Raw genomic sequence first — 13,961 nt, forward strand, 5'->3', positions numbered from 1 at the left:
CGTCCGAGCGTGAAATTCTGCCAAAAAGAAAACTTATGGCTCACACTATTGGTGTTTTCTTAGCTCCAGAATGTTTGAGTAATGACTGACATATGAGGAATTATTAAAATTTGCACAAACACGCCGAAACAGGCATTCTAACGAAAATGGATTTGCATGCAAATATGTGCAGTCATTAATTTGGGTAACATAAGTTATTAACATAATTTTAATTATGCTGATGCCATCGAGGCAGAGTTTTTATATGTAGAGAATATTTGCTAAGCAAACGCTATGTGAAGAATAGCTTGACTCACATTCTCATGAGCAATTTGTTCAGCCAACATCTTGCGGACAATTATCCGAAATGTCCGTTCAGGGGTTACCTCAACTATCACCGGGAGACCTTGGAGAGTTGGGAGTTCTTTTGCCACTCCGTAAAATCGATAAGTTCTCCGTGTGAGAGTGAGAGACTTTCTCTTGAAAATTCCCTCAGAGACAGTTAAATTGCCATCTTGGAACATGGAAGGCCTTGCGTACTGGTGGAGAGAAAAAGTGTGCTGAAAATTTAGGAAACACTTTGGCGTGCACTAGAGGTGCCCTAAAATACCCACTTTGTATGAGCTCTGAGTCTGCAATTCAGGGCTAGAGCGAGTGCAAGATGGGTCACAGCCCTGGGCGGCATATGCATCCCTCGAGATCAGATAAGACGAGAGCGGTCTCGGGATCAGTTCATGTGGGAGGCACGAAGGTGTGAAATTTATGAAATTTTCTCGCCTCCATCGGAGACTTTTCCGTGGGCTGGAAAGCCCCGCTTGAAGGGGTTCGGGTGGAGTGCACGATTTATCTCATTTCCTGCCAGCTCACCAGTGAAAACTTTGCCCGCCTGAGCTTCCGCCGAGCTGATGAGCAATCAAGACCTGTGCGAGATTGACACTGGAAAAAATTGCAATTAACGCCCCACTCCACGGTGGCGTGAAATGAGCCCCTCGTGGGGGGAACGCAAAAGTGCGTGTGCATGCGGGACGCTCTCATGAGAAACCATCAATTGTTATGCGTAGATTATCGCCGGTAACCTATTTATTCATCTCTTTGGCTTCCTTGCCATGTGGAGCCGTTGCGTAAAACGGCCGCAGACTGTCTCTCTCTCTCCCCTTCCGCTGCAATTTCCTACCCCAAACGAATGACCCCTTTTGGGCTCTCGTGCCCAGACCTTGCGTGCAATTTTTCGCCATTAACCGGTGAATCTTCGGTCGCCGGAACACCTCAACAGCCACACAATCAATGGGCGCGAGTGATGAAAAATTAAGGAATTTATTGGGAACAAAAAGCGCGAGGCAGTGATAAAGTGGTTAAAATTGTCTTACGACTCCGCCCGCCTCTGCCCGCCACCCCGATTGCCCTGGGTCGCGCCGGGGAGAGGCCAGAATCAATCCACCTGAACTCTTTGGCGCTTCCACCGGCCGACAACTGCGCCTATAAATCAACGTGGGGATTTTATATTTAAAAGGCGTCGAAATTTCAATTATTGGCAAATCAATTACAATCCACTTCGGAGCTTATTTGAATTTTACTCACTGGGCGGAATCGAATTGGCTTACGGCTCTATTTGGGCCGCGAGATGCTGAAGGAGAGTGCGAGACGAATGAAGAAATCACTTTATACCGCATCCAATCTGGTAAAATTCACAGTGAAAAATACGTCTCGGCTAGAGGTTTAGCAAAGCACCACAGAGAAGGTTGTAAAGTCTGGTGTAATCCAAGGAAACGGCAGTTGATGAACCCCTTGTGGATTAAATGATGAATTTCATACGAGACTTCTCATAATTTGGACTCATTTTTCACTCGTAGGGTGGAATTTTCATTTTTTACTGCCTCGTTTTCAACTCATCAATTGCAATCACAATTAAATATTAGTACACTGAACAGGTCAATTAAGCTCACACCATAAATTTTACACACTCTCTTCACTGTTATTACAATTTTTCCTCCATATTCGATCGCGGTCTAGACATCATCGCCATCCTTCAGACAAATTGGCGGGAGAGATGACCCTGAACGGGTGGGGAAAGGGGAGTTTTGGTGCCATTTGCATGTTTTTGAATACACCAAGTCAGATTTCAACTAGAGATCAGTGGAAATGTCTTCCATGGGGCGTTGGAGGTCAGCAGGACATGAAAAACTGTCCATTTAGTCAATTTCTAAATGACTTGTTTACCCACCCACCGGTGAACTTTGAAAAGCTATTGCGTGGCGCAATTAAAAATGAATAAGCACTCCCCCAACTTCTCGCAATTCCATTTTGCGTCTCTCCCTCGTCCATTTATTTTTTCGCCCTTCGTCAGAGGCTCTCCGCTGACGGACGGCAAGGAGTGAACAGGAGACTCAATTGCAATTTTTTGATGCCAACGCTCTGATAGCGCTTTGATCAGGACAACATGGTCTTGGCGTAAGTCATTTTTAAACACCCAGCGTGAGCGAAGGCTCCACAGTGGGGAATGACTTATGAAGATTTCCTCGATTCTCAGGTGATATTAAATAATTGCATCGCTAAATGGGGAAATTAATTATTCAACTGGTGAAGAGACGGTAGGAAAATTTCTCAAGAAACTCCATGGCGTTTTTTTCCCACGTGAAATAATTGCAAGAAACCTTCAAATGCGGCGTAATTGGAGATATATGAAAAAGGGCCTCAATTCGAAATCGATACGCCAAGGATGCGATCGCGCGCGTCTTCAGGAATCGAGAGTGAATTTAAATAGACCGTTATTTAAGCCGACAAAATGCTGTCTGGACGATTTTTTCTCCACCTGCAATCCTCGCCGGGAAACGCGGATAGGATTGAGCATCGCGGGCTCTTCTCAAATTGACGCGCTAAAATCCACCGCGAAGAGCTGCTGATCTCTGTAATTTGCAGTCTTCTGCTCAAATGAAATGATTATAAGTTGCTGGGGCAGCACATCAAAGAGTGATCGTTTTCTGAGCTCATTGTGCGTAATTTCACTGGTCAAAATCGAGCATTCTGCATTTCTGATCAACATTTGAGGGAATATTTGTTGAGCAGTGCTCAAGTAACTAAATATTTACAAATTCACACCAAGCTCTGACCTGATAAATATTTCGTGGAGGCGCGATATTGAAATAAATTCACGGCGTGTGAAAGATGTTGGGGAAAAATTAACATAATTCCTCCATTATTGAAATTTAAGTGCACAAATTTATCTTTTTGCGCTACCGAAATGACAAATTGCTGACCGGAGACATCATCATAAATTAAGAAGTCCTCCACCATGGCAACACGTGAGATGTTCTGGCGAAATCTCGCGCAGCAAACCTTCAATCTTGGACTTTTCGTCGCGAAACTCGCCGAGCATACGTTCTGTGCTATATTTTCTGCAGGCGAGTGTGCCTCAATTAATATTCAAGCAGCGTGAAAATTCTTTATATATCCAACATCCATAATATTTTATAATATGATTTTCATAACTAAATGCATGGGGAGGCCATAAAGAACGGTCTCAGTGCTGGCGGTATTTCCACACTCCCTTGCAAGGCATTCTATCTTATTATGATATTTTTATTGCCATAATGAGCTGTTGAATATTTTTTTATTGTTTTAATCAAAAACAAATAAAATTGTTCTGTGTGATTATTAACAAAAAGCTGCATTTAAATTAAGACGAGATTAAAATGAGAGAAGCGGAAAAAAGCTTCAACGTGAAATTTTTCTATTAGGTTTTTTCACGTTTAACTCTCCCCGCCATACTCCGCTTACAACAATCTTTAATTACAGCTTATTATTGAGGCGTTAACATACATTAAATATGTCATAAGCAGAAAATTCAAGTGTATGGAGTTAATTTATCATAAGCAAAGTCTTTATAGAAGTATGAATATTGTGCAATAATACATGAATAAGGTCTTTTCTTCTCCACTTTTTTCCCTCTCTCCTCATCTCTCTTGTCTATGCTTACAGATGAACAATTATGAGAAAAATACTGGCCGAGCTGAGGAGAGTGAGAGTGAGCGAGAGATGCTGCCAAAGTCTGACAATGTTGGAGTTCTAGTGATACGTTTTTCTTCCTCTAATGCACATTTTTTGCCACACACTGGCAATTCTTTCGCTCTCCAGTGTGTCTTTGGAGGCACATTAACCATCCGCCGCTGTGGCAGAAAAATGGATCATCCTGGGGAGGGTACAGCGAGGTATGCCGATGTAATTAAAATTGCAAATAAAACCTAATTAATTACTACGAAAAATTAATTATTCCCAGGATTATGCATGGCATTAAGGCTAGGAGTCGCAGTGTTATTCAAATGGTTGGCATTCTTTATACACCCCTGGAGAAATTATCGCATAAAGCATTGATGGTCTGTGGACGTATTTGAGTGCCACTTAATTCATGTATTATGCAAAACAGACCCGGCCATTTACATAGAGGAATTTGGCTCCAATTCACCCATATTTATAGCCGCGCCAGAGACAGAAAATCAACTCACAATTTCCAAGAAATTTCCACGTCAGTTTAAGAAAATTTGCCACTGCGCCTCTCTCGCGAGGCAAATTAGAGACTATGTGGGATGACCCGGTGAGTTTAGTGCTATAAAAATCCCATTTCCAGATTGATACTCTCCGCGAAAATTTCCCCCCACTAATTCCCAGATGGGTAATCATAGGGAGTCATCCGTGGGTACAGAAAAAGAGGCACAAAGTATGCCCAAGGAGGAATCATCAATAATATCCACAAATTAATTCCACTGTTCGCTATATTCCGCCCCAACTCAATGGAATGCCGTCAAATGACAATTATTAGCCACTCAGAGAGATTATTCCTCTGAATGATTCTCCATTTGATCGTGTGAAGCCACTGATTTGGCGCTCCCTCAATCACTTTTCACAGAATTGATTAATTACACACATCATTCATTGTTTGGCAATCGCAAGAGTGCAATTTAAAAAGTCCCCCCAACCCCCGATAAAGCCCAGCTAAAGTGGCTAAAGTAGAGCAGAGAAGAAGAGTTGAATTGGCTGAAATTGCCGTGTCAAAGACAAATACTATCAGAAGGAATTCGTACGGAGTTTCTCTCACAAAAATATCAATTGTATGTCGTATAAATAATGAATCAATTACCGAGTCTCCGAAAGTGAGCTTATATACCTTTCTTCTGCTGCCAAGAGAGTCAAGCATAAATAGAGCAAATGATGATTCTCAGAATGGGGCTGAACTGAGCAGGTGGTCATTCTCAGTAAGTGAGTCTCTCCTCTCTTATCTGGTAGTTTGTTTCGGGGACAAGAAGACCAGCAAAAGTCGAAGTGTGCTTGATTATGCAAGCGGATGATTGAATTTGAAGCAATGAATTTTCATCTGTGTGACCAAGAAGTGGTCAATTTCTCAAATTAAGATTGATATGTGACTATTAATCAAGAATATTTGAAAGGAAATTAAACTCCGCATCTCACTCGGCTCACTCTGTGCCACAAAATAGCCCCCTGTATAAACTTCCTATTGGAAGGAGGAAAAGAATTCGCAAGACTCGTTGATGATTTCCAACATGTGCTCTTGGATAATGAGTAAAATTCATCCGTTTAGCATAATTTCAATACTTGATCTGGAGAGCAATTTTACGGCGCGATTGTAATGAATTTCGGAGTGCATGAGCTGCAGTGGCTCTCGGGTGAATCCCGTGGGGTGATCCCGTGGGATTGGCGAGCCCTCTAATTTGCCCATCGGTGCACCGTTGAGGAACACTTTCCACCTTCTCGATGGGGCCATTGAGGAGTCTCGCTTTTTGCCCACGTCGGAGGCCATAATAATATGCAGATGCATCAAAATCTAAATTGTCAGGTTGTAGAGGTGCGTCTTGATGTTTTGCAACGAAAGTGAAGAAGTCAAAGCATTATTGAGTGCACCCGAGGACTATAATTTGAGCCCCGGGTATCTTTTTGCATCGCTGAATTTCTCGCCCCACGGCCATCCTCAGGATCAACCTGGACGCGAGTGTCAAGAACAATTTGGTCATATTGCGCAATGCCTTCATGCACATTCTGCATTATTTATAGATGTGCGGCATCCCTCCACGAATTAAATGCAATAATTATAGGAATTAATCACATGAAATTTCACCCTCCTCTCGAATGGTGGAAACACTGTTCGCAGGCTAGTTAACTCTCATTGGAAAGTGTGTCCCACAAACAGATGTTCTCCGTTCTCACAACTGACAGTTTTCCCCGAATGTGTAAGAATAGAGAGAGAGTCTTGAGTAAAGTGGGAAATGGTGAGGCTAATATCAGTGCCATTTGAGGCCAGGAGAGGGAGGACTAGGCCGGGAAATGGGAATTATCCGTTCCGACCCTACAATAATTACAATGCAACTCTTTCGTGGAGGTCATCCCAGGTAAATGATACACTATAATACAATCCGCATACGGTAGTAAAGTGGTATAATAGGGGGGCCCTTTTGGATTCACAGAGTTTCTCAGTTCTTATCCAGAGCATTTGATCGTCGAGAGTGACCGAAGCAATCTAACACTCAGGATTGTAAAGTCATTCATTTTTTTGTGTGACAGAAACCACAATTTAACTCTTTTTTTGAGGATTTTTGTATGGGGAAAGCCTTTCTCCAGATGTTACATGACCTACATTGTGCAATAATAATCAGGGAAATTGTAGAGGCATTTCTTACAATTAAATATTTACTGGCATTCAATACAATTTCTTGTATTATATGTCCGAATGCAGTTCATCGTATCATTTCCCGGCCGAAATTCGAATAAAAAGTTGCACAATAGCTCAGCTTTTATGGGCTATTGAGCGGTCGTCTCTCCGATATATTGATTTCCTTCACGTGCTGCGAAGGGGCGATTTTCCATTGAAGGCACCATTAAGTGGTCACTGTGCTGCCCGTCGTCTGGTCACATGGTGAAGGAAATGTTGGCGATATTTATCCGATGTTGTTGCATCTGTTTCTCTCGCACTCTCGCCCTTCTCCCGGGATCAGCCGCAATGATGCTGTTGGCTGTCCATTTGCCCAGAGCACCATCATCCGTCTGCCGGCGACCAGACAGGCGCACGCGGAGCGAAGGGAGACACTGGACCAGGCATGGGAGTTGTAATGCGTTTTTAAGCGGTCATCAATGTTGCCCGACCTTTTCCCCTGCGTCACCGTGAGAGTCCTGGCCAACGCCACATGGAAGTGCGCAGACTCTCGCCTTGGGAGCCCCGGCAAATGGGGCTGCTTTGGCGCAGAGATGCGAATTGTCCGATTCGGTGATTGCGATAATTACATATTATTGACCAACGCGAGATTGATGTGTTTTGTATATGCGAATGAGAGGCTTTTCGGCCGATTGTTTACATCTCTCACTACACTCAAGGTGCTTTTTTGGACATCTCACCTCTTGGACGTCGCAAATAGTCACAATTTCGACCACTAATTGTCTTACGATGCTGCCAACAGTGCCTGCATGAATGGTAGGAGCAATTTTGCCTAATAAAAAGTTTATGGGGTGTATTTTCCAGAAAAATTCCACGGAAAAATAATTATAGTAAATTGTACAGAATACTGTATTTTGTCTGCAAGAATGCGGAGTATTTTAGAGAGAGAGAAAAAAAAGAATCATTTCGCTAGCATTGCAGAATCCGTCTTTGTCTGGTGCAACAAACCAACAGAACGAAGAGTATTTGGTGCATCATTTCTTGATAGAGATACTTTACTCTCTGGATAGAACTCAACTAAGGAGTTAGAAAACAAGAAAATCATAATAAATAAGCTCAAAACATGAAACATAGCCTCGTTTTGTCTATGTACGATGTGAGTACTTGCACACCTCATGAACGATTGCAATTAAATCAAAATCCAGACCATGAAATTATTAAATAATTAATTTTTTCTTCAAATGTTAATTTACTATTTTTGTTACTCTTCTCCTCCGTCTTTTTTGCATCTCGCCACACAAACATCTCGCCCTTTCGCATGTATGACGGTGGCAATTATGTATTCATGATCGCGTTAAAATAAATTGTTGCACTTTGCATAATATTTTTGCTCACTTTCGACGCTGAAAATTCAGTTATTGAGCTGTTTGACAGGTGAGGCGACGTGATGGATTGTCGCGGACACTTCTTGGGCGCTCTAAGAGACGCCGAGGATTGATTTGACGACTGCCAAATGACAAATTTTTATTTATATGTCTTCCCCAGAGAGAACAAACACACTGTTTTTTTTTTCCAACCATCAAGCCTCAACCACTTATTTTTGCCGGGTGACTGTCATTAAAAAGAGACTCGTAATTATGTGTATTCTACGTTGGTGAGCACGTCCTCTGTGAGGAACAAAAATATTTTTTTAACACATGCAATTAAACCACTTTTTCCCGGGCGACATACATTTGCAATTAATATCCCCTGATAGATTGCCCACTGACTCTGGCCTTTTTATTCACACCACGTACCTCTGGCCGGGCCTGAGAATGTGATGGTTTTTCAATTGGAAATTAGCACAGAGAGCGCGGGAAAATGTTGAGAAAATCGATTCTCTCGGCCAGAGGAAAGCGCTCACATATTTTTGTGCCAAGGAGGGAATGCCTGGCGCCAAAAAGTGGGTTAGTGGAGGAAAATTCCTCTCTCTCTCTCTCTCTGGACAAAAAAAAATTAGGGGGTCTTTTCTCAGCCCAAGAGGTGGTATTTCTCATATTTCGGTTGGGCACCACATACCGACTAAATAATAAAATTGTAGGGGAGGCGCAAAAAGGCAAGCTCCGTGGCGCCCACAATGGTACCTCTTGGGTGAACCATCACCGCTGAGGATCGTAAACAAACAGCCACTTGACATGAGAATAAAACATCTCCGCCAAATGCTCACTGCAAAATTAATAAATTGAGCTAAAAATATGGACAAATTTCGCAACACACTCACGAGGCCACCAGACATTCTTCAGGAGGCCCCAAGTAACTCAGGTAGCGACGGGGGTTCTTATCTCCGGCACCCAGAAGGAAAGGCGAGAATGAGACGGCGGCAGTCTCCCCTTTTCGCACACATTTCACCCAGTCCACAAGACCGGGGGAATTGTAGAAAAATCTCCACTAGTGGCTATATGTAAATATTTGAAAGGGGATACAGTGATTTATAGAAGGGAATAAATTCATTTGTGGAAGAAATAATCATGCGGCTTTTTATCAACGCGACAGAATAAATCAATAGAGGATCTCTTCTTTTGTGAATTTAGACGCAATAAAGCAGAGATGCCTGGGTGAGGCAGTTCAAAAGGTTTGTACTGTGGTTTCTTAGGGAACTCAGTTAGTTAATGAACTTATCGACCCGAAATGCCTTAATTTCCTTTCATTGAGCACAATTTTAGGGAAAAAATAGGACTGATATGAACAAATATGGACTAGTCCAAAAATTGTGTTAAAACTTGGTTAAAATTCATTGTCGAGAGCTTTAAGGCTAGTGGAATAGAACGCTGAGTTTTCTTCAGCATGGAAACACTAAATAATGTCTAAAGAGCAAAGCTGACTTGAAGTCTTTGTACAAGCGCTCACGAGAGTTATCCAACCTTGTGTGTCCAATCTAGAGTGAAAAATAATTTCCTCGTCATATACTTGAGGATTCTTCGACCGACAATTTCCCACAGAGGAATTCTTCGAAAAGTCAAGTGAAAAGCATCTGGCAGATAGAAACGGCGCGGTGAGATAATTTGACCATGATATCTCTCTGGAGAAGAAGACTTTCAGCACTGGGGATTTTATTGTTTTATTCAGGCAACCAATTCAAATTATCAACAGAGTCAAATTCTGGCTTCTCTCAATTCTTCTTCATGCTTTTCTTTTTCAAACTCTTCCATGTTTATTGAACCGCAACCACGGCGTTTCGGTAGTCGCGAAGGGAGAACCGAAGAATGATTAGAAGTATCAAATATCAATCTCAGCTGGAGACCAACGAAATATTTTTACACATCATAGATTTATGTCGAATGTAGAAGGGAATTTATGTAAAGTGAACACCATTTAGCCATCTTTTCGAGATACAACTCATATTTTTGCTTTTCGCAGCGCACATATTTGGTCTTCTCTCGGGTTCAATATCTTCGCAAACATATATCTATAGCAGGTAAATTTGGAGAAAATAGTGTCGGAAAAATCCTTTTGTTGTTCAGTGCAAAGAAATTGGGGTTTCGTGGCAGGAATCAACATGTTCAGGTGCGTATGACATGAAAATAATCAATTTTTTCACCACATGTGAAGCCCGGGGCGCACTATTAGATTTCTTCAGTGGTAATCTCTTGACAGATATTCTCTCCGGACTCCAGGTAGAGATCACTCGTCTCCTGCTTCTATTCTCCCCAGCGAGGAGAAATGAGAGTGACGCCCGAGACAGATTTCACTCAAGATGAGATTGAATTTGTGAGTGACGCCTCCTGAAAAGAGATTTCTCTGGCATTTCCCGGTGAATTACACAATTCGGAACGGATTCAATGTGGCCAGGTCAAAGAACCAGCGCACCTCTTGATGGCCTTTTTTCACCATATGTCAGAAATTTTTGCCATTTGAGAAACACCCTTATCTAAAGCGGCACGGTTTTATTGGGGCTTTTTATGGTCTGAAAAAAAAATAAGTAAAGACGAAAGCAAAATTGTTCGGGACTAAATGAAATTTTGGGAAAAAGTTATGACTTTTCGTACATATTCATGAAGCCTGTCTAAAGTTTGGTTGTAATTTTCTTCTCTACACAGTAATCCGTTAGCGCCGAGCGACATTTAAATGCTCGTAAAAAGTGGCAGATTTTTATCTAACTTTTTGGGATTTCTGGCCTTACTGACTAGGCTCACCTCTTCCCGTTGCGTCTCCGTCGTTTCGTGGCGTACACCGTGCCGAGTTGACTCATTGCTAGTGCGCTCGAGTGTCCACCGCTGCCCGGAATAGCCAAGGAGCTCGTCACCCCAGCCAGCGCCGGAACCTTGGGATCATCCACCGTCTGATGGTGGAACAGGTGAGCACTTGTCGGCAGCGGCTCACCCGTTTCCACACATGGGAGCCCCGTTCTCGATGGCGCCTCGAAGCAACCCGCCACACCAATCCGATCCAGGTTCACGTCAGCAATAGGATGTCCACTCCTGGGATCACTTTTACTCTCTTTGTCTCACACTCTTGCGTGCCGGACTACAGCCCTTTCGAGTTCAAGGTGATGCTAGGCAAGAGAGAGAGGAGATTTATGGGATGGCCCAACGAAATGCGCATTTAAATCGCCTATTTGCTACTCTAATGGGGACTCCGCAGTGTGAATTTGCTATCTCGCGCGGTGGTTAATTCGGCAAAAAGCGACGTCTTCATTAAGGCAGAGTGTTGGGTGTTCCAGTATTTCAATGAGGTGTGTTCTTTATAAATTTTTATATATATAAAAAAAACGCACAACCGGTAGTTTCCGCCTACACCCACGGACAGTCCGGGCTGTATTTATTTAACAAATGTAATTGAACTCCATTAGCATTATATTGTATAATATTAGATTTGAAAATTAGGTGAGAATTGATTATGATATGCCTCAACCGCGTAGACACTCTCGTTGAATTCAATTAACGCACCAGCGCGGACTGTGGCCTATGGGCGCTGATTAGAGCCTTCGGGGGGCTGTGTGGGCTAATTGAAAAACAATTGGTGAGTGAACTTGGGACAATTTGCCGGCCAAAGTGATTAATTGATTGATCGAGAGCCGGGGTGGAGGGCGCAAGTTCGGTATCGTTTGCATATGCCCAGGCCCTTCTCCCATATAGACATTTACTTAATATGAGAATGACTGGCATGACAAATAATCTGTGAGTATTACTCAAGCCGTGAACGGTGTGTATACCGATACCGTCGTACCAAAGTGTCAAATAAATAATTTCGAGACACGCAAAGTGGAGTTACACTCGAAAAACTACACAACTTTCCATGTCCATTTCCAGAGCTTTTCGGACGATTGGGCGTTCGGGGGGATGCCTTCACCCCCTCGCGCAGGTTCTCGCAACTAAATAAACCCTCCTCCGCTTCTATAGACTTGTAATGAATAATTTGTAGGCGTTCGACGTGGGGGTGGACGGAACCCCCTTCTTGAGCTTGGCAAAAACTTTAAAACAGCCTGGCAAACTTTTGATCGCGCGCGCCCAGCATAAATCATGGGTGAAAATGGAGTGAAATCAATTTGAACAGGTGAAATGCCTATAATTATCAGCCACAAATGAAAGTGATCGAACTTGATGATTTCCACTAGACTCGCAATTTACACATTTTTCTTTCATGCCGCATGTTCACTCAACGCCCGAACTTGTATCAATAAATTATGAAAATTGACGTGGACAAGTGTCTCTTTCGGAACAGTGCACAATTTTTCACAGTGTTTTCCATGCAAGGGGAACTCATGCGACCACCGGTCGCAAATACTGCGATTTTGTATGCACGCTGACAAGCTGGCAGGTGCAATTTGACAAAATTGACAAACGACCACACGGCGCTTCGTGGTCGGACTCTAGTTTTCACGCCTATCTCAAGACTAATCAACATCTCAGCAAAGCTCTAAGCTCAGGATGTGTCCAGAAGCTCGCATCGAGGATGTTTGTCGCACTTCTCATTTGCCGGCGGAACTGAACTTGGCCTCCCCGGAACACCCAACACTGTGCTTTTTGGCCCAAAGAGGGGCCGCGAAAAGGGGGTCTAAGAAAGCAATTTACACTTGATTAATTTCCACCATAAATTTCTCGTCGGTACAAATTTGTTTATATGTTTATTCCGTTTATTCCACTGAGTATCTCACCAGCACTTTTCACCACACTCTGAGCAATACAAGGCAAAATACCTGGCGAAACTCTATACACAATTTTCTCAATGTATATTTTTTCCATTAATTTCTCCCAACACGACTTTTCAGCAGTTGCAATCACTCCTGTTCACACTTCCATGCTCAGTCATCACGAACAATGCCTCTCAGTTTCACCACAGAATCCATCGCAACACTTGGGCATGGGCCTCAGGATTGGCCACTACTCACATAGGCGCGGATGGGCCGCAGGACGATGATGCAGTCAGTTTAGCACTAATTAATTGGGTCTGAACTGGTACCGAGGTAACCCTGTGTGCGCCCTCTGCAAGTATTCGCTTTCAACTAAGACGTGCTGGCCGTGTCTCCGTGTGCAGCTTGCCATCACTGACCACCGAGGAACAGCTCAGGTGATACACGAGAGGGATGGTCTGTTGATTCGGCACTACTGCCTTTAGCGGTCGAGTCGTCAGGTGTGCAAGAGATGGAGGAATAATGCGCGAATGCGACGAAAACCGGAAACAGAATGAAAGGCAAGATCGACGGTGTTTGCTTTTGCCTTGGCGAGAAGAGGTGAAGCACACGCAGAGGCGGAGCCTACGAGTGAAACCACTAGAGTAGTTTCTTTGAGAGATAGGGACAGACCCGAAGTGTGGAAGCATTGTCTTCAGCGAGTCTCTCTTTCCCACATCTAATGTGTGCTTTTGATAAAACTAATTCTACGACTGAAAATTAAATTAATTTTCAAACTGTGGCCCACCTAAGATCATACTTAACCCGAGTTGCTATCTACGCTCCATCGGAAGCTCCTTTTTATCCCTACAAGACTAACAAGCGCCAATGCGAACTGATAAGGTGAACCTAAACAAACCGAGTCACGACTTATATATGTCTGTCTCTCTCAGTAACAATAAGAGTCGAATAAAGGATCCCATTCACATGATTGAGTGGAAGAGACTTGCTACATACATAGGTATGACACCAACACAGCGAAAACATCGAGAGCTCCTCCCATTTGGGCTACATAGTTGCAGATGCCCGCCGGTATATAAGTGCTATACATACAACCTTGAATTATGATAATACAAAGTTTTTACTGCAACTTGGATACGTGTATTAATAGTAATGCTATATTATCAGTACATATTTTAAAGGTTCTCCTCTAAATTACCCATAATTGCCCTTAGCTTT

General features: G+C 43.0%; 1 protein-coding gene across 1 annotated transcript in view; it reads right to left on the reverse strand.

Annotated features, from left to right (window-relative positions):
• Positions 1-11,003, reverse strand: part of LOC132257337 (aryl hydrocarbon receptor protein 1) — a 42,200-nt gene extending 31,197 nt beyond the window's left edge. Inside the window, exon 1 of the mRNA XM_059754199.1 lies at positions 10,807-11,003. Coding sequence (XP_059610182.1) covers positions 10,807-10,862 — 56 coding nt within the window. The 5' untranslated portion in view covers positions 10,863-11,003. The remainder of the gene's footprint in view (positions 1-10,806) is intronic.
• Positions 11,004-13,961: the final 2,958 nt, after the last annotated feature.

This window comes from Phlebotomus argentipes, unplaced genomic scaffold (genome assembly GCF_947086385.1).
Source record: "Phlebotomus argentipes unplaced genomic scaffold, Phlebotomus argentipes genome assembly scaffold_4, whole genome shotgun sequence".
Taxonomy (NCBI): domain Eukaryota; kingdom Metazoa; phylum Arthropoda; class Insecta; order Diptera; family Psychodidae; genus Phlebotomus; species Phlebotomus argentipes.